General features: G+C 37.1%; 1 protein-coding gene across 1 annotated transcript; it reads right to left on the bottom strand.

Annotated features, from left to right (window-relative positions):
* Positions 1 to 5,905: 5,905 nt before the first annotated feature.
* LOC134541008 (zinc finger protein 330 homolog) lies at positions 5,906 to 23,530 on the bottom strand. Its single transcript, XM_063384131.1, has 7 exons — positions 23,306 to 23,530; positions 20,476 to 20,495; positions 19,209 to 19,359; positions 16,054 to 16,285; positions 13,594 to 13,758; positions 12,534 to 12,641; positions 5,906 to 6,091 (listed from the first exon to the last, which is right to left on the bottom strand). The coding sequence occupies exons 1-7, from the start codon at positions 23,423 to 23,425 to the stop codon at positions 5,997 to 5,999; spliced, it is 891 nt and encodes a 296-aa protein (XP_063240201.1). The 5' UTR covers positions 23,426 to 23,530; the 3' UTR covers positions 5,906 to 5,996.
* Between the last annotated feature and the right edge of the window lie 803 nt (positions 23,531 to 24,333).

A 24,333-nucleotide genomic window follows, 5' to 3' on the forward strand; every position in this document is an offset into this window, starting at 1 on the left:
GCTGCTCCGGCAGCGAATTCTAGCGGCAGTTGTGGGAACTACGTGTGATTCGCGTCATTAATTGTTGTTGGAAAACCCTATTTGTGTATAATTATTACGCTCTGAATTATTTTAAAGAATTCTACGTTAGATTTTGTGTGCGAGTTTCTTATTGTAAGTGTATTTGCAAAATGAGAACTCATTAATTAATTTTCTTGTTACCAAGGTTAGATGTTGCGCATCTCTGGCAAGTACTGAAAGAATCGCTCTCATCGTTTTTAGATTTTAAGTATGTTCTTCAGTCGATTGGAGTGTACTCGTAAACTACAATGTGTGTGTGTGTTTTTTTTTTTTTTTATGTATATATGAAATAGCCAAGTCTTCTATGTTTTGTACTCTCATACGGAGCAACGTGACACGGTTTTGTAACACTGGAGTACTGAACTTGCATTTTTCAAAATATTTTGGATTCGAATCCTGGTCCTGCTGTCCTGATTCTGGTTTTCAGTGGTTTGACTGGTGTTGGCTTCTCTCTCTGACCCTCTTCCCAGTAGCGACCCACAGGACTGCATCCCCCCCCCCCCCCCTCCCATTCCTCTTTGGCGTACTTCGTGAAAGAACGTCGGCCCACCCAGACCACTTGTCGAGGCTTCGGAAGGGGCGGTCGCTGGCCGGCCAGTCGTAGGCTCCGTTGCCCTTGTTCGCTCATCCACAAACTAGCTGGCCTGTCGCTCAGCATATTAATCATTTAATTTTAAAAATTTTAATACGGTGAGAGTATAGTGTATGCTCCTCTTTTATAGTCATATGTACTTTTTTTTTTTTTGTGTATTGTAATCAGTGTTAATAATATCTAAATTCATATGATGTTAGCTGTATTGTTCGGTTATTATAGTGACACAGTCATAGTGTGATAGTTCAAATGAGAGTCTATAGTGTTATATTAAAAAAACTTAATATTTCCCCAAACTGCAAGCCAGCCTCCTTAAACAGACATGTTGCGCGAAACGTGCCAGAAAAGAGGGATTATTTTTTTTAACTCTTTCAATCTATTCGTCTACTGGTAAATGGAATTTTGTCAAACTTTGAATCTGTGAGATATTGTGTACAATTTAGTCAGCATCATAGTTAATGGCTATGGAAAATATATAATTTTTTTTATGTAGTCAGTTATGAAATATTAATATTATAATCATATCTTAAGATTATTACTACATAAAATATCCAAAACAGTGTAAATAAAATTTAAAAAAGAAATATCTGGAGAATTGAAAATGTAATAATTTTTAAACACCCTCACTACAGGGGTCCCATGCTGACACAGTTCTGCAACAAACTTAGCTTTGGAAAGCAAGACACTTGGTAAAAAATTTGAAATACGTATGTATTTTTTAAACACACAATAATTAGCAACAAATTATCACATGTTCCACGCTCTAGGTAGTGTAAGTGACTTGTAACTTAGGCCTTGTGTATATGAACTGCGCGAGCCAGCAATTAAACATATTAGAATTATTTGTGCATGACAAGTTTTCATAAACCTGGTAAAAGTAACGTACGTATGGGGCCTCTCCCACCCGCACATATTATTGGTACTACACGTGGCAATGTGCCACTTTTAGCAACAATCATCTGTTTTAAGTTTTTTTTTTAATCAGACTGGAGACTGAGCAGAATTTATTACATTCTCATGATTAGAATTAATTTAATACATAATATCTTACTATTAGCCTACCTTTCTGGATGGTTAATCTCCAACCTAAGTGAACTCAATAAATAAATAAATAAATAAATAAAAGCTAATCTACCCCAAACATATATAAAAATATTTTTAAAAATGTACAATTCTTCTTCCTTTTCATTGTCCAAATCACTGTCGTTATCCAACCCTAGTTCTTTGTTGACCGACGCACCTCAGTAGCGGCTAGGATAGCAACGTGCAGAAGATGCGCGAAAACAGCATGATCCAGGTGTTCCGTGGCAACTTGCACAGCAGAGACCTTGAAGCGGTCTCTGGCATCATCCAGGTCCCAGTCTTCATGTCGGAGCACCTTTAGCATAACAAACTCCATGATGTTGGGGCACATACCTCATTTATTCTTCTCAGCCAGGGTGAATACGGAATGAGTAAGTTAAGGTGTCCGTGGTAGCCCCAGCTTCCAGACCCTAGAGAGAATGGGAGAGATAAAGAGGGAAAGCGAGAAAGAGAAACATTAACACATTAACCCACGGAGGGCAAGGGAAGTCTTCCCCCCCCCCTTTTCCCCAGCCCTTGCGATCACCTAAAGTGTACTGGAACGGCAGCCCTCCACAAATAACAGCCCACAATCTCATTAGCCACGGGCTGCTGGACATAGTGAGTTCACGTCAAAGCTAGTCAGTCAATCCTCCCGTAATTTCTGGATGCCCACATTATTTTTTCAGGGAATCCAATGGAGATGCTGTGCTGCCAATTAGTATTTTTGGCACAATTCTAAATTTGAATTTTTGAAAAATAATTTGGCCAGTAATTTTTTGCTGTTAACACTTAAACTTTTCCACCTCCTGTACACTCCCATTTAATCTTTGTCAGGCTAGTTCCCCAATCCTTTCCCGGCGCTGTATCGGATTTTGCCTACCATATAATGACCCAGCAGGCGCGCTCGCCTTATTCTCGCTTTGGCGCACGCCCGTCGCCTGTAATTCTCCTCTGAGCCGTGATCAAGACGACTTGTATCGGCGTTCTCCCAGGGCACTGTTTTATAGGAGCTCTTCTGAGAGCCAGCTTTACACGAGCAATTTCAGACGTGAGTGCAGATCGTCTTAACCACCTCCCCGGCACGCCTCAGGTCTCTGCCGAGAGAGTTTCGCACTGTCACTAGCATATTTTCAACCTTCCCCCCCCCCCCCCCCCTTTACTGCCTTTCCAAGGAACCATGCCCAGTTCAATGGCCGGTCACCAACCCCGGCCTGTCTCGAGGTCACAACACCAGTCTTCAAACGTACTGCCTCTTCCCTCTCATGGCAGAGTTGCGAGTTATTTCCCCTGGGCGTTTGAGTTCCCGCTAAATGCCTACCCTCTGGTGCCTCACGCAACAAACAGTGCCCCCTTAGTTCATTTCCAAGCCACCAGAGCGCTGCACTAGTCCCCTCCATGAGCTCTACGCATCTTGTGCGAGAGATGCACGAGTCGGTATCTCCTTGTTACGGACACCCGTCAGTAGGTCGCGCTGACATCGGCCAGTATCACCGACTTCAAGTTATCGAAGTCGGTATTTCTCGACCACCCCCTCAGAAATCTTTGGAACCTTTTGGTCCGGAAGCCGAAGTCTCCCCGTTTTCTTCTGATTGACCTCGCCTCTTAATTACAAGTCGCTGCCACTCCAAAAAATACTTCGCGCCGCGATAGCAGACTGACAACATCGCATCGTCGGCAAGCTGCACAAGACTTCAGTCCGGTTGTCGCGCAAATAATTAGTCAGTCTGCGTGCCTGGTAGAGGTAGGTAGTTAATCTTTGCTAAATTTTATTGATTTTTTTTAAATTGAGGAAACGTCCGCGACAACCGTGTGTTCGTGAGCTTGGCACTCTGGCGGACTACTTGCCCGACACCAGAAGCCACCTCCCTGTATGGTGAGTTTTTACCAAATCTTTATTCCCCGACCATCACCGTTGTTTTAGCGCTCTTTTCTGCCCATTTTACTAACTGTCTGTGAACCATTTCTGATCTTGTTCGATTCGGGCTTGTTCGCGGACAGGGTCCAAGAGCAGGATGTGGACTACACCACACCACCCTCTCGACTGCTTCCTCCGGGAAGCTGCACGACTAAGGTACCCCGGTAACATGTAACACGTCACCTTCGACCAGCCAACGTCAAACCTCCAGTCCTCCAGATCTTGTTAAAGAGACTGGAAAATCCAAAAAAATTTATTGCGGAACTTTGATAGCTCTAAAATACTGGGATTGTATAAGTTAACTGATTGTTTTTGATTCCTTTCTAGTTACGTATGGCAAATGTAAACTACAGACCTGCCAACATTCAAATTTAAAAAATCATGAGGTCCTCGATAAAAATTTTCAGGCCCATAAATACAGGTTAGATATAAAAAAACAACAAATGAGAATCTTTAAATTTAAGTGACATACCTGTACATATGTTACATGGTCTCTGCTTCAAAATTTATTTCAACAAATTATAGGTTGCAGATTTAATTTAGTGGAACATAATTTAGCGCTGTCGTGTAGTGATCATGCAGGGCCGCAACTAAAAAAGATGTAAAATAACATCTGCTCGTGTAACACTATTATCACTGTTCACAGCAAAATTAATTTTTTTATTGGAAGCAATACACTTCACATGTTAGTTGTGTTTTTTTGTAGAGACATGTTTCACAATGTCTCCTCTTCCACTATACGAGATAGAAAAATCAGCACGGCACACGCTACAAAACGCAAAATTGCTTCCTTTACGTGGCTCGAGTATTGATGGAAACTCGTTACTGTAAGCTTTCGTAAAACTTGTTTTGTAACTTTTACAAACAAAATCTTGGGGCCCCGAAAAATCGTGAGGAAACACTATTTTGGTGTGAGGGCGTGAGATAGACCTTAAAATCGTGAGCCTCACACCAAAATCGTGAGAGTTGGCAGGTCTGAAACTAAATGGTAATCTTCTAATTTGGGCCGGCCCATAAGTTAAATATTTTTCTTAATATAATTTAATAAGTTTTAACATATTTGTCAACTGCCAGCTGGAGAGTTGAAATCCATTGTTCATTAAAATATTACTGTTTACTTATTTAATTAACAGATATAAGTAGTTTTCAATGTGTAAATTCTCTTTTACACACAAGTGGAAACAATATAACCTTTATTTGTTTCATCGCCACTGTGTAGAATGTAGGAAAATGAAAATGTAGCCAAGCACTAGTTGGCATAATACATTTCTTTATGTGGATGCCTGTTTAGAGTGCACGCACTTAGTCCAATACAAATAACTCGCTGATTGCATACAACGCTCCAACTCTAAATTGCATTCGATAGGCAGCACTCTTTCATGGTTAGTGTGTACTACGATCTTCCTTGCTTGCTTGCTTGCTTGCTTGCTTGCTTGGTGGTTCTATGACTACGATAGTTATAGGTACGCTATGTTCCCGGGGACAGAAGCTTTCAGAAGATTCATAGAAGACAATCGTGCAGTAAACCACAGAATCTGGCATCACGGTAACCGGTTAAATATTTCTAATAAAAAGAAAATGAAAAATTTGTTATTCTTTAATTATTTGAAAATTGAAACATATCTTCTATTATAATAAAATTATTATTTTTTTTTATTTTGGGACTCAGTAATGTTGTTAGCAATTACTTACGGAAATGTTATCCCCAAGGCTTGTAATGTAAATATGCTGCCTGTAATTTATTTACATTGTTATTTAATACATTTATTCTTAAAAAATAACCACAACTTTTATTTAAATGTACTGTTTAAACATTTAGTTAGAACTGTATAAATTAATTCAAAAAGGCGTAATGCCTTGATTAACATGGTAGTGTACAAGCAAACTTCCATGGTCAAAAAAGAATTATTTACATTAATACATATACTCTCTTATGGAAAATTTGTATTTGAGTGGTGCTGTTTTGATTAGCTATCCGTTTTCCTAGAATGAATTACGGCGTTACTTCGAGGGCCGAGTGTACATAAAATTAGAATCGTGTTCGTGGCTGCAAAATATTTCTCACAGTACCTTCACAATGATGTGAAAATTTCAAATATAGTGTTGAACTGTCTAATTCAAATTATAATCTGCTCATTTCCATTCACTGTATTATTTTTCGAAGCTTCGTACATATACTTACAATGATCAATTAATGAGGCTTGTGGCATGCATCACATTAAAAGGCAGAATGATAACAAATCTTACAGAAGAAAAAAAATTAATACACAGCATTTGGAATATTTTCTATATAAATACTTTTATTAAATCTCTCATCTTAATCACATCCAGCCGCAACCACTGCATATAGCGCATTTTGAAAATTTAAACCTTATTGTTCTCAGTCGTGTCTTCATCATCTTCGTCGTCTTCATCTTCATCAGAGTCTTCTTCTGAAGAGTCATAGTCCCCATCAGAATCTAAAAATAAGCAATGATATCCAACATTTAAAAAAAACTGAAAATTTTAAAGTTTCATAAAATATTTTAAATTTTAGGCATGCTTAACAGTTCAAAAATATTCAATCTGTGCTCTATTCAATCTATGCTCCTTAAACCTGCAACTATGTTTTTATCTCGTGTAAGTTTTTCCGGCTAGTACATCATGGAAGGTTTCATTCAGGCTCCGCTAGAAGCTTCCAACAAAACTGCTAGCTAAACCTCCATGGCAGCTGGCATGGATTTTTCTTTGAAATAACCTATCGCAAAATATTTCCCTTTCAACTAGGCCTGTGCGGGATCCCGAAATTCGGGAAAAACTTCGGGAATGCCAAGTTATTTTTCCCGTCGGGAGGGAAAATAAATTTCCCGAAATTTTCGGGAATTTGTTTTTCTTTACAAGATCTGACATAACCTCAAAATATATCAGCTACTGAACCTATAACATCCTTCCATTTAAAATAAACACAAACAGTTTCATATAATTTTACAATTACTATTATAGATCATGCATTTACGTTTTTTTTTTACAAAAAAATCGGACCTCGTTATAATTAATTTGGTTTTGTTTGACAAACGTAATTACCTACCTACGACATATCCGAAATACAACGGTATTAAAAATATAAAAATAATGCTTCACTTAATGTTTATAAGAAAACATATATAAAAGTAGGTGAAATAGTTTTAACGCAACTACTCACGAGAAGAAACTTGTCAAAAATGGTGGCAATGCGTCAGTTTTTTATTAAATGGCTACGTTTTTAATGGCACATCTTCTTCGGTTAAGTTTATTGCTTATATTTTGTAATTATTAGTATTCTGCCGACTTAAAACATTAAAAAATTATCATAAAATCTCACGTAACCTACAGACATAAAAAAAAGGCGTAAATAATAGATGACTTCATCGTTGTCGAACAGAAAACAGATCGCGCAATTCTTGTGGTAATTCTTTTGTCATCATAATATGTGTTTAAAAACCGGGACCAAAAAAAATATTAGTTTCTTTCTAATTAAACATAATTGAGTAGCTTTAAAACGTAAATAGTTAAAAAAAATTATTTCAAACCGTTAATCGCATAATAGTTACCAAGCTAGAGATTAAATATATAAAAACTTCAGCTTTTTGTAGTTGGTGGTAGTTGGTTAAACTGTCTCAATTTTTTTACTGTACTTGTTTACTTGTTTGCCCGTAGAGAAAGACGCGATAGTCTGTAATTAATAATTCCGGTTGTATTTGCCATTCATATGGAAAACTCAGGAAAAATAACGTCAAAGTTGAAAGGTGTTTGGCGGTATTATGAAAAGAATGCTAACCAAACTGCTAAGTGTACAAAGTGTCAAAAAATTATTAAAACCAGTTATGGTAGCACGTCTGGATTAATACGGCATTTGGAACAACACCCTCTGTTGAAAAGGGAATTTTATGCTCAAGGAAAACGTGAAGGAGAATCTAAAAACACATCTACTTGTGTAGGCCCATCTACTTCCAAGCAGTTAAAGATTGAAGATACTCATCAGTGGAACCCTAACCATGCTAAAGCAAAAATGATCACACAAAACATTGGAGAGTGGATGGCTGGTTCCATGGTGCCATACAGTGTTGTGGATAATATGCACTTCAAGAAAATATTGCACTCTGAACAGCCCCTTTACAAGGTCCCATCACGTACAACATTTTCGAGGTCAGTTGTACCTAGTTTGTACAATTCAGTGCGAGACAAACTGTCTAACAAAATTTCTCAGGCTGTAGCTAATGCTAGCATAGCCTCTATGTCCTTCTCGTGTGATTTGTGGACATCACGCAGCAATGATGCCTACATGGCAGTGACATGCCATTTTGTTGAACACTTTGCATTGTCCAAGTATTGTTTGGGATGTGAAAGTTTTTCAGGAAGTCACACAGCTGCTGCAATTGGTGACAAACTTACCAAAATTTTGACTAAGTGGGACCTTCTAAAACTTGAAGAGGCTAAAGTACCTCTTTATATGGTAACTGACAATGGGAGGAACATCAAACTGGGTTCATCACTTTGTAAAGTTAAATTCACACATTTACAGTGCTTTGCCCATACTCTCCAACTAGCCTTAAGTGATGCCAGAAAAAGTACCGAGAGCATGAACTTAATGTTGAAGAAAGCACGTTCAATAGTTGGGCATTACAAGCACAGCTCCTCAGAAAATTTACAGCTACACAAAATTCAAGAAGAGTTGGGACTCCCGTGTTTGGAACTTATCCAGGACTGTACAAGATGGAATTCAGAATTCCTTATGTTGGAAAGATTGCTGAAAAACAAAGCTGCACTTTCCCAACATTTGCTTAAACTCAATGTTGATAATTTAACCGTCAGTGAGTGGCAACTTTTGGAGAACTATGTGTCGATTCTTCAACCCCTTCATGAAGCAACCACCCAACTGTGCAGTGACAAGACACCAACAGCATCCATGGTAATCCCTGTCCTTTTTTCAATGGAAGCTTGCCTGAATGAGCATATCAACAGTAACAGCAGTGGAGGATCAGATGTTTTTTCCAAAGCTCTGCTGTTTGCTCTTAAAGCCAAATTCCCTATGTATGAAAAGCAGGAACCATATTTCACTGCAATGCTTGTGGATCCTCGCTTCAAGTTTGTTGTGATTCCAGAGGAAGAAAAGTCACTGTCAGTAACACACTTGCAGTCAATGCTGCAAAGATCACAACAAACAGCTACATTATCAGGTAATTTAATTTCATTACAGAATAAAATGTATGAAATTTAATTGTCACTAGAATAAATTTTAAAATATTTTAATGAAACAAACTTTAAAATTAAATCTTATTATCACTATTTTGTTTTAAAATACTTTAATTTAATTAAAGACTTGTTAACTTATTCAAACTTTTTTTTTTGCAGACATGGAACAAGTATCTGAACCCAGTGTTAAGCCACAAAGTGGATTATGGAAACAGTTTGACAGCTTAGCCAGTTCTTCAAAGTTCAGTGATACATCTCAAAGTGAAATACACAATTTATTATTTTGGTATGCCTTTACTTGCAAAGACTGAAGATCCTTTGAAATGGTGGGGAAAAAATGTTTCATTGTTGCCAAACCTTTGCAAGCTAGCACTGAAGTATCTTGGAATACCAGCTACAGAAGCAGCAAGTGAAAGAGTTTTTTCATCAGCAGGCAATATTGTGTCTACAAAAAGAGAGTCCTTGGCCACACAACATGTGGAGGAATTAGTGTTCCTTCATGAGAATCACATATTATTTTGAAGATTTAATAGTTACTACAAGTGTTTTATATTAATCTAAAGACATAATTATATTGTTGGTTTCACTATATTTACATGTTTATTTAATTTTTTGGCATTATTTATATTTTACTATGGTAAAGGATATTAAAAATATACGTATATATATATATATAGATACTTTAAAAAAGATTGGTAAGTAGTATATATATTTCAAATTTTTTTTTCCCGATCCCGTTCCCGTTTCCCGCGGGAAAAAATTTTTCCTGCCCGAAAATTTCCCGAATCAAAAAATTCTTTCCCGCACAGCCCTACTTTCAACCCATAAGCATCTAAAATAAACAAGAGAACTTCATTTATTGTGGAAATAAGAGGGTACTTTTGTTTATAACAAAACACAAATATTTACGAATAAAGTTCACATTCACATACTTGAGTATTTTGAAACAATCAGATCATTTTAAAGACATTATTTAGCGTAAAAGTTTATTCTTGCTAAGCTCAATCTCTAGTTACGTTTTTGTGTTCAAATGTAGAAAAAAAATTATGGAGTGTTTGGTCATTCAAAATTATTCATAGCAAAAACATGGAACAAATCTTTGGCAAATATTGGGGAAGAAAATAAATGGGTAATGTTCTAGTATAGCAGTTTCTGGGAAATAATCTACATACAGTAGAACCCGTTTATAGTGAGCCTGCCTATAATGAATTCCCGTTTATTGTGAATTTCCATCTCAGTCCCGGCAAAATGATGTGAGGTTATGTATTAATTTATTGGATATAGCGCACAACTTTTGTCAATGTTGATACGTTTTCCCGTGTACAACGAACAAATTTTGCAGACATAATGCACATTTATCTAAAATATTTTCATATAATTACAAGTTTTTTCACAAAATGTCTATTCTGGATCACATTGAAGTTTTTCTCCGCAATACGCTACTCAATTGTCTACTGTTAATATTATAAACAAGTCGTATTCGAGTGGCCTCGGTAGGCTACGTTTAGCCAAAAATGGTGATCAGTTTGGTGAAAATAAAAAATAGTTTTCCCTGCATAGTTAAAGAATGGGTGAACGCGTGTACATTTAATATGTTATCAAAATTAAACATAAATTACCGTCACACAAATACATATGTACATTATAGCAGCAAATTCAATATTTTTACGTCTCATTTTTACCTTTCGCGTTTCGGACATTTTGATTGAGTAAGGTTAGTAAGAAGAACTCTGTAGACTAAATTTTTTCATAGAAAGTGAGAAAATTTTGTTCCAGCTTTAGCAATTGCGATACTAAATGAATAAATGATACATAGTGATCTTTGATGCGCCAGATTCATTATTTTTTGTTTATTTACTTTTGACGGTAAAAAGAATTTCATGTTATTAAGCTGCAAATGTGCTTCAATAAGAAATACATACATAAAAAAGGGTAAAAAACGAAAGGCATTATCTGTGCGAGATAAACTGGAAATTATTGAAAAGGTAGACTCCAACCCCACTGTCCCGCACGTGTTAATAACAAAGGAACTGGGAATTGCAACATCCACATTAAGAACAATATTAAACAAATTGAACAATCTTCTTTCTCAAGCTGCGAATACGTCACAGAGTATTAAACGCCTGAAAAAAGGAAAATATGCCGATGTCAAAGAACCATTAATAGAAAGTTTGTACATGTGTAGTGCATTAAAAATAATATCTGCATTTGCTCATAAAACTGTTGCTTTGAGTATTTTCATTCGTTCTTTTCTTGGCTTAGGCCTATGTGTAGTTAAGATTTTGCTTTTGAGTATGTATTGCCAATAAAGTTTTCCCAGATATAAAGTTTCCCCTCTATAGTGAACATACAAACTACAGTAGAACCTCGATGATACGTTCCCGTTTCATACATTTTCCCGTGTCATACGCCGATTAATTTCGGTCCCGCCGAAAGTACTATATTTACAATGGTTTACTTTCCCGGAACATACACTTATAAAACCATTAATTTCCCGTTTCATACGTTTTTACGAAGCGGAAAAGTCCTAAAATTCACAAATTTTTTTTATATTCCTCCTTATAAACTCCGTTTTAATGCTTTTGTTTTGAAAAACGATCATTGTTTACATTTGCAAACGTAAGAAAATAACTTTATTGCACCATAGATATGGATAGTATCAGGAAGACTGTGCACTTCGCTAGTAGCATCTATGGCCAGCACCAAGCGAGACTAGTGGCGCAAACAAGAAATGATCATGAAAATGGTGCACGTGCTTTACCAAGGCACGGATCTCATATTTTGTGCAGTCATTTATCTTTGAACTGAATATACCCGTTTGTTATTGTTTTTTTACGATTGGATTGTTTTGTATTTTACGTTTCTCAAGTTAAAATTTTATTGAAAATTGTTCTGTTGCATAAAGTTGTTTGTAAAATGTAATAAACAAGCAAAAATTTCTGATTTTTTTTTACAATAGCCTAATTTTTTTAATTTCTAATTTAGGCTTGGTGACTTTTCCCCCCTCCAAGAAAGGACTTCATAACATTTTTTAAGGCCACTGTTTCTCATGTCAGCTTTACTTGATTATGGACTGTATTTTACATTTCTGGTGAGTTTATTATATGTATAATATAATGATGAATTCATATCTTTCATTAATGTAATGCAATTATTTACACATATGTATTTATGTTTAATCTGGCATTGTGCTGGTATGCTAGATTGGAAAAAAATTTCATTATTGCCATTCCCATTTCATACACTTTCCCGCATCATACACCATTTTTGTGCCCTCCGTTGAAAAGTGTATGACAGGGGTTCTACTGTACTCCCTTCAGATTCATTATAACGGGGTTCTACTGTATTTACCAATAAACATTCTTTCATAAACTATAATTTTGTCCTATTGTTTATTTAATAAAACTGTTGTGGGTTTTATTGATGTGTGTTATTTTCAAGGATAAAGACAGTCTACCTCCATGGCTGGAACAAACCTAGTGGAATAAAGAATTCGCTTTATTTTAACTTTCAATAATAATTGTAAATGGCCAAAATTGATGTATATCTGGTGTCATTTATGCGGTAAAAACCTAAAACATGTTTGCAATACTTTAAACTAAAAATTATTTGGATTATCCATCCATATTATCCATCGTCAATAATCATCAACTCTTTAAACAGTTGTTTTAATGTTCAGCAGCCACTTACCTTCTGCATTATCCACACCACCGTAGTAGCCGTTCATTCCTCCTTCGCCATACTCGTCATCCTCGTCAAATGCAGACTGATTCTGGCGCCCAAACTTGTGGCTTCGCGCTAAACACATAAAAACATTTACTTGGATAAAACAATACAGTACAGCCACTACAGTAATCAGAGACAAACCTCCATAAGCCGAAAGATGGATCAAGAATATTGTTTGGAAGGTGCAAGGAGCAATATTAACTCACAGTTATTGTTGATAAAAAATAAATACACGCTAACATTTAATTTTCGTGCTCTTTTCCTTGAGTTTTTTATCCCGTGGCCCTGGTGCTGATTGTTAAGCTATTTAAGCGCTCGCCGTGGTGATAGAATCCACACGTGTCTCGCAAACTCTGGTCACCTGTGCTTGAACATACATTTTCCATCTACTCATAATCTCTAACATAAAGCTAAATACAGTATTTACCTGAATATAATACCTGGTTTTTATAGGAACTGATAAACTTAAAAATTAAAGAGTCACATTATAATTGCAAGTGCAATTGCATGTGAATTTCCAGAGATGGGAAAAGCTTAGTCAAAAAACCACATGCTCTACTTCGCAACTTCCCGTCACTTATGGCACTTTAGTTTCGCTACTGCATCCTGAACGTCTGCCTAGTTGAACAGCTACATAATATGCCTGTGAACTGCTGGTCCCCTCTAGTTTACGGTTTTCTGAACCTTGTACCGGGGGGGGGAGGGGGGGGGGGGGACAGACAGATAAGACAATATAATTTTGATTTTTTTTTTTTAAAAAAACCAACCTTATTCGAGCAAAACACAACACAAACAAAACTTAAATATTTTCATTAAGCGAAAATTAGGCTTTGACCGTTTTGAAGCTTTGCAACAAATACGAAACTTCACATCAGACATGAAGCTTTGCATACAAATACGAAGCTTCGAATAAAACACTCAAATACTCTAAAAAGAGCATCAATGGATCCCGCTTGTCCAAGCTTCGCACAGGCCTAACTTTGCTAAGCCTCTGGCTATCACAATCGAAGGGACCGCTACTCACTGGACATGCTGAGATCCTTGGTCTGGGACGTCTCGTAGCTGCACTTGGGGCACGGGATGGCCTTGTTCTTCTCGTACTTGAAGCCCTTGCGCCGCACGTGGTCCTCGCAGTAGCACGTCTTGCAGCGCAGGCACGAGTACTGGCCCAGCTTGTTGCACGACTGGCCTGCGCACGCACGCACACACACACACACATACATATGCCGTGTTCCTCGGCCGGGCGTCAGAACTGACCCTCGGCAAAACAATCTGGGCTACAGGTCCCATCGACGTTGAGGTTATTAAGGTCCCCGCCAACCCGGGAACACACAATGTGTGCAAGGCTACAGAAAAAAAAACACATGATTTAAAAACAAAATATATTTCAGTAGTGTCTGTTTAAGATAACATTTGAGAATAAGCTGAGGGTAGGCGAGTATTTCTGTTTCCGCATTTCTTTTTTAAACTACAGTAGAACCCGTTTATAGTGAACCCGCCTATAATGAATTCCCGTTTATTGTGAATTTCCGTCTCAGTCCCGGCAAAATGATGTGAGGTTATGTATTAACTTATTGGATATAGCGCACAACTTTTGTCAATGTTGATACGTTTTCCCTTGTACCACGAACAAATTTTGCCGGCATAATGCACATTTATCTGAAATATTTTCATATAATTACAAGTTTTTTCACAAAACGTCTATTCTGGATCACATTGAAGTTTTTCTCAGCAATACGCTACTCGATTGTCCACTGTTCATATTATAAACAAGTCGTATTCGAGTGGCCTCGGTAGGCTACGTGTAGCCAAAAATGGTGATCAGTTTGGTGAAAATAAAAAATAGTTTTCCCTGCATAGTTAAAGAATGGGCGAACGCGTTAACATTTAATATGTTATCAAAATTAAACATAAATTACAGCCACACAAATACGTATGTACATTATAGCAGCAAATTGAATATTTTTACGTCTCATTTTTATCGTTCACGTTACGGACATTTTTATTGAGTAAGGTTCGTAAGACTACCACTAGATAGAACTCTGTGGACTAAATTTTTCCATAGAATGTAAGAAAATTTCGTTCCAGCTTTAGCAACTGCGATACTAAATGATGCGTAGTGATCTTTGATGCGTCAGACTTTTTATTTTTCGTTTATTTACTTTTGACGGTAAAATTTTGTTCTGTTATTAAGCTGCAAATGTGCTTCAATAAGAAATACGTACATAAAAAAGGATGAAAAACGCGGTAAAAAAAATAAGGCATTATCTGTGCGAGATAAACTGGACATTACTGTCCCGCACGTGTTAACAGCAAAGGAACTGGGAATTGCAACATCCACATTAAGTAAAATATTAAACAAGATGAACAATCTTCTTTCACAAGCTGCGAAAATGTCACAGAGTATTAAATGCCTGAAAAAAGGATAATACGCCAATGTCCAAGAACCATTAGGTAATAGAAAGTTTGTACATGTGTAGTTCATTAAAAATAATATCTGCATTTGCTCATAAAACTGTTGCTTTGAGTATTTTCATTCATTCTTTTCTTGGCTTAGGCCTATGTGTAGTTAAGATTTTGCTTTTGAGTATTAATTGCCAATATAAAAGTTTTCCCAGATATAAAGGTTCCACTCTATAGTGAACATATAAACTACTCCCTTCAGATTCGTTATAACAGGGTTCTACTGTAATATATTTCCACATGAAATACCCCATACAGGTTCTGAAAAGCACTCAACGGACTTGCATTGCTCCTGTATCTTCCATTTCTCAACCATATGTTATGGTTACTGCTCGATTCTCACACTTGCCCTGTGCACGAACAGAAGATATCGCGCTAGAACCACCAGCAGGCATTGCACTTATCACCCCGCTTCACCAACGCAAACACCCCCCTGACTGAGCGAGCTCCTTACAGATGATGCATCAACTTTCTTTTACAGACATCAATCAGAGCAAACCCCCCTGGCTCGATGCGACATCTGCCGTGGTTTTTTCCAGTTGTGGGAGCGGAGTTCACGAGGAGTATGCCGTCAAGTTACGAGGAGAGAGAGGATCGGGAATGAGATAGTGCAAGCAAAAGCATGAGTACTGGACTGCAATAACATAATTGAAAAAGCGAGAATGAGATGGTATGGCCATGTCCAGAGAATGGGAGAAGAGAGGCTGCCTAGGAAAATGATGGCGTTGAAGAAGTACAGAGGAAGAAGACCCCAAGGAAGACCAAGGAGGAGACTGGAAGAGCAGATAGTTAAAGGAGTGCAGGAGAGAGGAGAAGACTAGAATAAAGTGATGGATGAGAAATGGTGGAGGGACGGAGGAAGACGGAGGCGCTTTACTTTGCTGACCCGGCCACAGGCCGGAAGCAGTGGACGACGATGTTCATGTAACTGTTTACGGCGGGATTCTCGTGACTTACTAGACATCCCGTGACGTGCAGGCCCCCTGCGACAAGAGGAGAGGGAGGGGAGAGGGACACTCACACTTGAAGTTCTCCGACTCCAGCACCTGGCAGGAGGCCTGGTGCTCAAACTGGTCGTCCTCGCACAGGAAGCTGGAGCAGAAGGAGCAGCGGAAGATGCGGCCGCCGTGGTCCCACACGCCGCGCTCGCACTCGGCGCACACGGCCTCCTGCAGGGGGCACGTGCAGGCGTGCGACGTCAGGCAGCGCCGGCCGTGGCACACCCACGCCTCGCAGAAGTCGCAGATCGCGCCCTGCAACGCGCGCGCAACCGTCCTCCTTCTCTGCTTTCCAACAACAGAAATCACATCGAGTCAACACCATGTTGAGGCCACCTCGATGCTTTGTTTTAATTGGACAGTCGGATTCCCCAGGTCCGTGCCAGTTCACCGGGCCCTTGAGACGTGGCAGGACCACCTCACAGCAAGGAAGGCACGGGACCGAGCTCGGATCCTGAAGGATTCATCCTGCACAAGACAGAACTTCACCACAATCACCTCGCCCAGGCCCGGCACATTAGCGCGAACCCACTTCCCGACCAAGCCCGAAACACCCCGGTCCTCAGAGCCAATCCTTATCCCGAAGTTACGGATCCAATTTGCCGACTTCCCTTACCGTTACCTACATTAGTCTATCGGCTAGAGGCTCTTGACATGAACATTTCCATGACTCTCAGTTACACTTAACAGGAATACAAAAATTTAAAAAATTAATAAAAAATACAGTAAAACTTTTTACTATTGCGTGGAACTTTGATTATACATTTTTTTTATATCTTATGAAAGTGTCTAACAGACATTAGTGTCCTAGCATTAAACATTGTTTACTGCAATGATATGTCTTTGAAATTGATAATGTCGAAGATGTATTACTGTGTATGTGACGTTACATTACATGAACATTGAATTGGACATCTGTGATGGTTGATAAAACAAAACCTCTTCCATAAACTGTATCTATCAACAACTAACTAAAAATTTATTTGATTTTTTTAAATGTCAAATTGAATAACAAATTATTAAAATCAGATTAGAAATTATATAATACTCACAGACCCCTTATGGTAGCATTGCCACTTTTTTTTTTCATTTCCAGAGGTGGGGGAAGATATTTTTGGCATGGTATGTCAGATAAGCCTCTTTAGGACAATTTACAGGCGTGATATGAGTACAGTGCTTTAGTCTGTCAGTCAGTACTTATATGCTATATAAGCAACAGAGATGGTAATGTTTGTATATTTGTAAATAAGAATACAAATTTAATTGCAAAAGAATTTTCTACGAATATAAAAATATTCATATTTACACATGTGAATACAAATACAGTAGTTGTATTCGTATTTTCGTGCGAATATTTGTGTTCGCATATTAGAGGATATGAATATATAAATAAAACTAATTGCATGACCCGGCTTCGCACGGCTATACTAATGGAAAAAAATTAAGCTACATCTTCCATTTACAGTAATGGTAAATAAAAAAAATTCAGTGAAAATTTATTACAATGCTGTATAATGTACCGGAGAGAAAATGAATAGCACCGATGGTTTCCCGACTCGTGCACGCAACGTACAACTGATGTACCCGTACTTCGCTACGGCAGTCTACAGGCAGATCACTCTTGCGCCGCTCATTATACATGCCCCTCCTTGTGGGTACGCCACTGCCGCGCGATGCCCGTTGCCATGGAGACGCAGAAGGCATGAACAATGCAAAATCCTGTTCTCATGCAGACAAAGTAGGTACCTACTGTTGCCTGGTTTTAACTACCCATGGGATCTAATTTTTGGAAAATGTCATTCTGCGTAACATAAGGTACATTACTGTGAAGTTTCAAGTCTGTAAAATATATATACTTGAAAAAAAGGGCAATTTTTGATATTTAAAGTATCCGCCAAAATTTCAACGGTGATGAGGACTGCACTAACAATGAAATAGTCGTTGCCATAGAGACGAATGAAGCATCAACAAAGCAACAGCCGTTGACATGGTGATTTCCTACCAAAAACTGGAAATTTTGATATATTACGCCCCCGAAACTCCCCTTGGGATCGGATTTCTGCAGAATCCATTCTTAGTGAGCGTCTACATCACAAAATGAGTAACTATGCTAAATTTCAAGTCAATCGGGTGTATAGTTTTAGAGATCTTGTGATGAGTAAGTCAGTGTGTGGTATTTTATCCCCTTGGGGGTAGAATTAATCAAAATCCTTTTTTAGCGGATGCCTACGTCATAACATCTACCTGCATGCCAAATTTCATTCCGATCCGTCCAGTGGTTTGGGCTGTGCGTTGATAGATCACTATGTCAGTCAGTCAGTCACCTTTGAGTTATATATATTTAGATATTTGTATTTGCAAATATGAACAAATATTCATGTCATGTATTCATATTGGCATATTTGTAATCACCTATCAGTGCAGAGGTTGAGTGTGATGGCAGAGTGCATGCCTGTCCCCTCTCAATCGGTGTAAAATAATGTAAATTATGTGCCCTAAGTAAACCTGCGCAGAAAACTCAATTTAGATTTTTAACATCAGATGTGGCCGTAAGGCTTATGCAAAAATTATTTATAGATTTTGTTGGCCCCTTCCCCCGTTCTAAAACCTGACAGCACCATGCTTCTAGTAGCTAGTGATGCCTTTTCTAAATTTGTATGGCTCATTCCCCTCCGGTGAGTCACCGTAGAAACTACTATACAAGCATTGTCACCGATAACCCTGCCCACGTCACCGCTGGAGTCGAATGAACAATACAGTACACTCCCGATCATCCGCGAAATTAAGTGGCAGGGCCATCGCGGATAATCCGCAAAGGAGCCGAAAATGGGAAACAAAAAAAAGGAAACATTAATTTAAACTCAAAATTCTAAACATTTATGTACAGTAAATATAAAAGTAAACATAAAAGTGCTCAAACACACGACTAGAACCAAAGCGCGACGGAGACAAAAATAGCAACGCGTGCCAGCCTACTGTGTGAGTTCCGAGAAGGCCTGTGGCGTTCTACTGTATGCCGCACACAACACACTCGTCAGTAGAGTTCAAGTTTGCCCACTTGTAATAAAAAAAATACAGATTTTAAATATGTGCTGTATTTTTTCGTAGCATGCGCGGATGACAGGGAGTTTCCTGCATGTCGGTTTGTGCTGCTGGCGTCGGCAAGCTGCGTACTCACGACCATGCCCATGCCGGTGGTGAAGACGCCCCCGTGGCGAACCACGCAGTCGCCCGTCTTGAGCATGCACTTGACCTTGCCGCAGTGGGCGCACTGGGGCAGGCGCTGCAGGCTCTGGCAGAAGTAGCAGAACGCACGGTTCTTCTGCTTCCTGCACATCACACACACACACACACACACCTCAGTCCGTCACGCCCGTCCAAACAAGGGGGAATGGCTTAGAATCATACATTCATGAGAAGCATTTTTGTATAATTACATCTAGCAGTGGCAGTCCCAGTATTTTCAAGGTCGTAATATTTTGAAAGAGGAATGTCCAGGGGCAGAGGAGGAGAATGGAACAGCCGCAAGAGAAAGCCAACCTCGAACTTATACCTCAACAGTGTTTCTGCTCACTTATCTTGAGAAATTTTTGGAATTTACTTAGCAAAATTTTTAATAAGTTACATTCCCTTTATAAAATGAATAGGGATGTACAACTTAATGATATATATATCTTATATTACAGGGGAATCTGCAATAAATGGACTGGGGTGGGATAGCTCTGGAGTCAACCCAGACACACAGTATTTTCAGGTCAAAATTATTCATGTTTCAGAGTTATTGTGAGTAATTAACTATCAACTGCACTTCAGAACACTTCCCTATCCAAAGTCAAATAGGTTCGAAACAGACTCTAAAATATACCAATTCCAAAGCAATGCATACATAAATACCTATGGGAATATTTGAATGAGAAAACAATCTAAAACAATCTTTAAAATTTGTCATAGATTTTTTTTTTTTTTTTTTTTTAAAGGCATTGCCTTGCAAACAGTTTGAAAGTCGTCATTATTTCATCCATCTGTCAAAGTTTAAACTTCTAAACTACTGACTGACAAACAGACAGAATTGACTGCAGGTAACATGACTGACAAACACACGATGGATGGACGGACTGTTGTAAACGTTTATTTAGAGCTTAGGCTTCAGCTAGATCTTTCTACTTAAAAACCAATTTAATTAGGGCAATGATGATTACTATCTGTAAACCATTAGGGTGAAAGTAATGTTTTTTTTCCCTGCAAAGTTTTTGTTGATATTGTTCTTGTATTTTAGAAGCCAGCTAAATACATATTCAATTAAATTAATATTTTAGGTTTTGTTTTGATGAATTTATGTATTAAGAGAGACAATTGTAAAACTGCCAAGAAATGCATTTGGTGTTGGACACCATACATTAAGGTTAATATATTAATGTAACTAATTCAGAAATATGGTGGCTTACCTTTTACATTTATCACATTCCTGAAACAAAACAAAAATACATATAAAATAACATAGTACGTAAACTGTTTTAAACTTAAGTTTACATAGTCAGGAACTCCACACCAGCACTAAACTACATTATACCATTTGGCTAAATTTGAACTGATATTAAGTGTTCTGTTTTATATTTGCCACCTTAGATGTTTACCAACTAAATATGGTTGTTTAAGGCCCGCCCACAATCAACTTTTCACAAGCACATCTCAATTTTAAATACAACTTCATGTAATTGAATCCGACTACCTATAATCATACATTGTGATAAGCATTTAAATAAACCTGGTGTTAGTATTAAATACAGTTAGGTTTAACTCTTACTTAGAACTATGCTATCGCTAAAGCCATGTGATTTCAGCCAACCATAAGCTCTGAGCATCCTACTCTGTCATCGTTTGAGAATTTTATTTAATAAATACAAAAAATGTGTTAGTTGACTAGACTGTGCCGAGTATGTTTTTTTCTCATTTATTTATTATGGGATTAAGCTATAAACATTATGGTCCAATTTCCGAAGGAGATAAAATTTATTTTTGCATTTCCTGTGCTGTTATGGATTTTAATATGTTAATACTATTTTTTTTTTCCTTATAATTACACACTACCAACTAAAGCAGCATTGATTTTTCAAAAGTTAAAACCACCAAAATAAACAAAGGAATGGTGTTAGCCAGGCTGGAGTACTAGTTGCGTTTTGCGAGTGCTTATTGCTAACTATCCATGTGCTATGTTGATTGTGTACGGGCCTTTATAACAACATTTTGGTTAGAAATTGACGCATCTAATCGCCACAGGAATCTATAGATTTCTTAAGCTGTTGTCTAGCCGGAACCTAATAGTGTAGCTTGATTAAATAAATAATCAATTTACAGTATTTGCGATTAAAAAATTATTTTCATAAAGCTGCAGAGAAATGGTATGATCCAGCTAGTTTGAATTTTTTACAGGCAAACCCGATTAAAAATAATTGGTGCATTGTAATAAACGCTACACGGTGATTTTTAAAGGGGGAAATTAAATTTCCCTTACACTACAGGAAATGGATCATACTTGTTTTACTGTAGGCTCCCCCCCCCCCCCCCCCCTTACTATTTGATTGTGAAATACATATTTAAAATTATTTAAGACATATTGTGATACCCTTACAATAAGTAATACTCTTGACTTGATGTAAGTTTTTGGACATACGCCTTAGCAATGGCGTATGTCCAAAAACTTACATCAAGTCATGCACTCCCATTGCACAAATCTTTTAAAGATAACAAGTAATACTCTTGATTTTATTGCAGTTCTAAACAAGTATAAAATTATCTCTGATACCACAAAGTTACGCAATTTAAAGAAATTAACATGAATAAATATATATATCCCTTTAAGTCAGCCTGCAGGCACAGGAAGATTTACATTTTCATATTTATTTTGGAACACTGAGGTAACTTCTGAAACATAATAGAAAAAACTCAAGACTTTATGTAAAAAAACACCATATGTGAGCTTGAATTTTCCAAAAGGATTAATCAAACATTTCTGCATATTGCATGCAATTATAATGTTTCAAATGTTTTTATTTAATGCATTCAGTATTTCCTTAGAATTTCTAAAATATTCTCTATAAAAATGCAGGCTATGAGCCTGAGTAGGTAACTCAGTCCTGTGCTGTGATGCTATATTACACACACTAATTCAAACCTAGCTGTAAGTAATAAGAGTTACTTTTTTTTAATGTCTCAGACGTGAGATTCCAATAATATTCAGATCTCCAACACTTCTAAACAGGTTCGATACTGCGTCTGCTAAGGTGCAATAGGAATACATTAAAGCAATATGCAGATTACCAGAATGATTTTTTTTTATTGTTTAGTAGCATTTAAATGGGAAAATATAAAAAATCCTGAGATCTTAAGTGGCATTTGTCTTGCATTATATTTATTGCTATCGTTCAAAGAGTCAAATAAATAACATCAAAAGCAGGTTACGATAACCACATGTGAATAATGGTATTTCCAGGCTAATGGTTGGTGCAAAATTATTGTAATGTAAATATACCGGCGTATATTTATGTTGTGCTTTAATAGTGTAGCCGAGACTGTTTTCCACGAGAGATTGCCCTGATTGTTGCAGCCATCTTGTTGTAGCGATTTGATCCTGTGGTTTTCCAGAGATTCTAAGGAATAGAGCATTGCTGAAACTGTTTTCAAAAAGACAGGGTCTTTTAATGTCAGTACGATATGGCCAGAGCCAAGACTATTTTCTACCCTAACTTGTTTTCCATTCAAGTGAATTTGAATTCAAATTTTTAACTTGAAATTCAAAACAAATTAGGGTAGAAATCAGTTGCTGGCCATAACATGTCTTTATGAAAACAGTCTCGGCTAAGTTATATTCTTAATGATCTGTGGATCAATGATCAGAATCACGTTGCAGATACTATCAACAAAAAGGACATTGACAACAAAATCAGGGCAATCTCACATGGAGAACGGTCTCGGGCTACAATAAAACAGAATAACCATAAATAAAAGAAGGATATCAATAAAACTTTAACATTAAAAATGATCACAATATCACAATAATTTAGTAGTGTATCTAAACTACTTGTTAAAATGGTAAAATGCTACTTCAAGTAGGTAACGCAACCTCTTGAAAAATAATTCAAAAACATGTAAGGGATTTAAAAAAAAAAAATTGTAGGATTTATTATATTTCTTTATTTTCAGAAAAGTGGCTCTCCTTCAGAATTACCCAAAAGCACATTGTAAAAAGGGTTTTAACGTACACCACATGCTACGTACCATCGCGGCATTGCAAGGATATTGTGCCAACGTCATATTTTCTTTTGCTGTTCTGATTCCTTTTTGTCTAAGTCTCTGCTTCTCAGCTTTCTTGCGCTGACCTGTTTTCTTTTTCGGCATGTTAAAACGTCAAAAAAGGTCTCTTATTTCAAAATTTTATCTGAAATATTAAATGACAATTACCAATGTTTACGGAAAAAGGTTATCCATAGAGAATACAGATAATAAGCCCAAAAACCACAACATGATTTTCTTAGTCAGACCCACGGGTCAGACCTATAGAATCGAAAAAACCACCCAAAAATAATTTTGGAAAGAACAGAAAGACGCCGTCTTTGTTTCAAAATACTTTTATATTAAATATTTATCATTTCCTTTTAAATTTTTATTTTATCAAAGCTATGAAACTATCAACTATGTATAGTTTATATTCATAGAAATTAAGATTTTAAATATACCATATTAAGCCTCTAAGATTGACAATCAGTTTCTATAAGTAATTTGACTTTCTTACAAATTTTACTAGTGATTTCAATATCTATGAATGAATAGAATTATGTGTAATAGTGTTTAAACAGTGCTGCACGACAGTTACTTTAAAGCAACGAGCATCTTGAAAGTAAAGAAAAACTGTTTAAAATTATTTTACTGGTATCTGAAATTGTGTTTTTCAATGGTGAGTATGTACTTATTTACATGGACATACAAACTTACACTCCACAAGACAAATATCAACACATTACACTTATTACAATATGTCATATTTTAATGATATTATTTGTTTTTATTTATAAAATGAGATCTCTAGTATTTGAGTCTTTATTTTAGATCATGTAAATTCAACATCAATAAAGTAAATGCTTTTTAGTTCGATTAACAAATTTGAAGATAAATTACAACTTGCTATTCAAATATCAATATTTAAAATTAGAAAAAACAATATTTATGCCAACTAGTGTCTCAGTCTTTACTTAAGTGCAAAAGGGATCCTCTGGTCTCGAAACTGACTATTATTGTCATGACTCGAT

Source organism: Bacillus rossius, chromosome 17, assembly GCF_032445375.1.
Source record: "Bacillus rossius redtenbacheri isolate Brsri chromosome 17, Brsri_v3, whole genome shotgun sequence".
NCBI lineage: Eukaryota > Metazoa > Arthropoda > Insecta > Phasmatodea > Bacillidae > Bacillus > Bacillus rossius.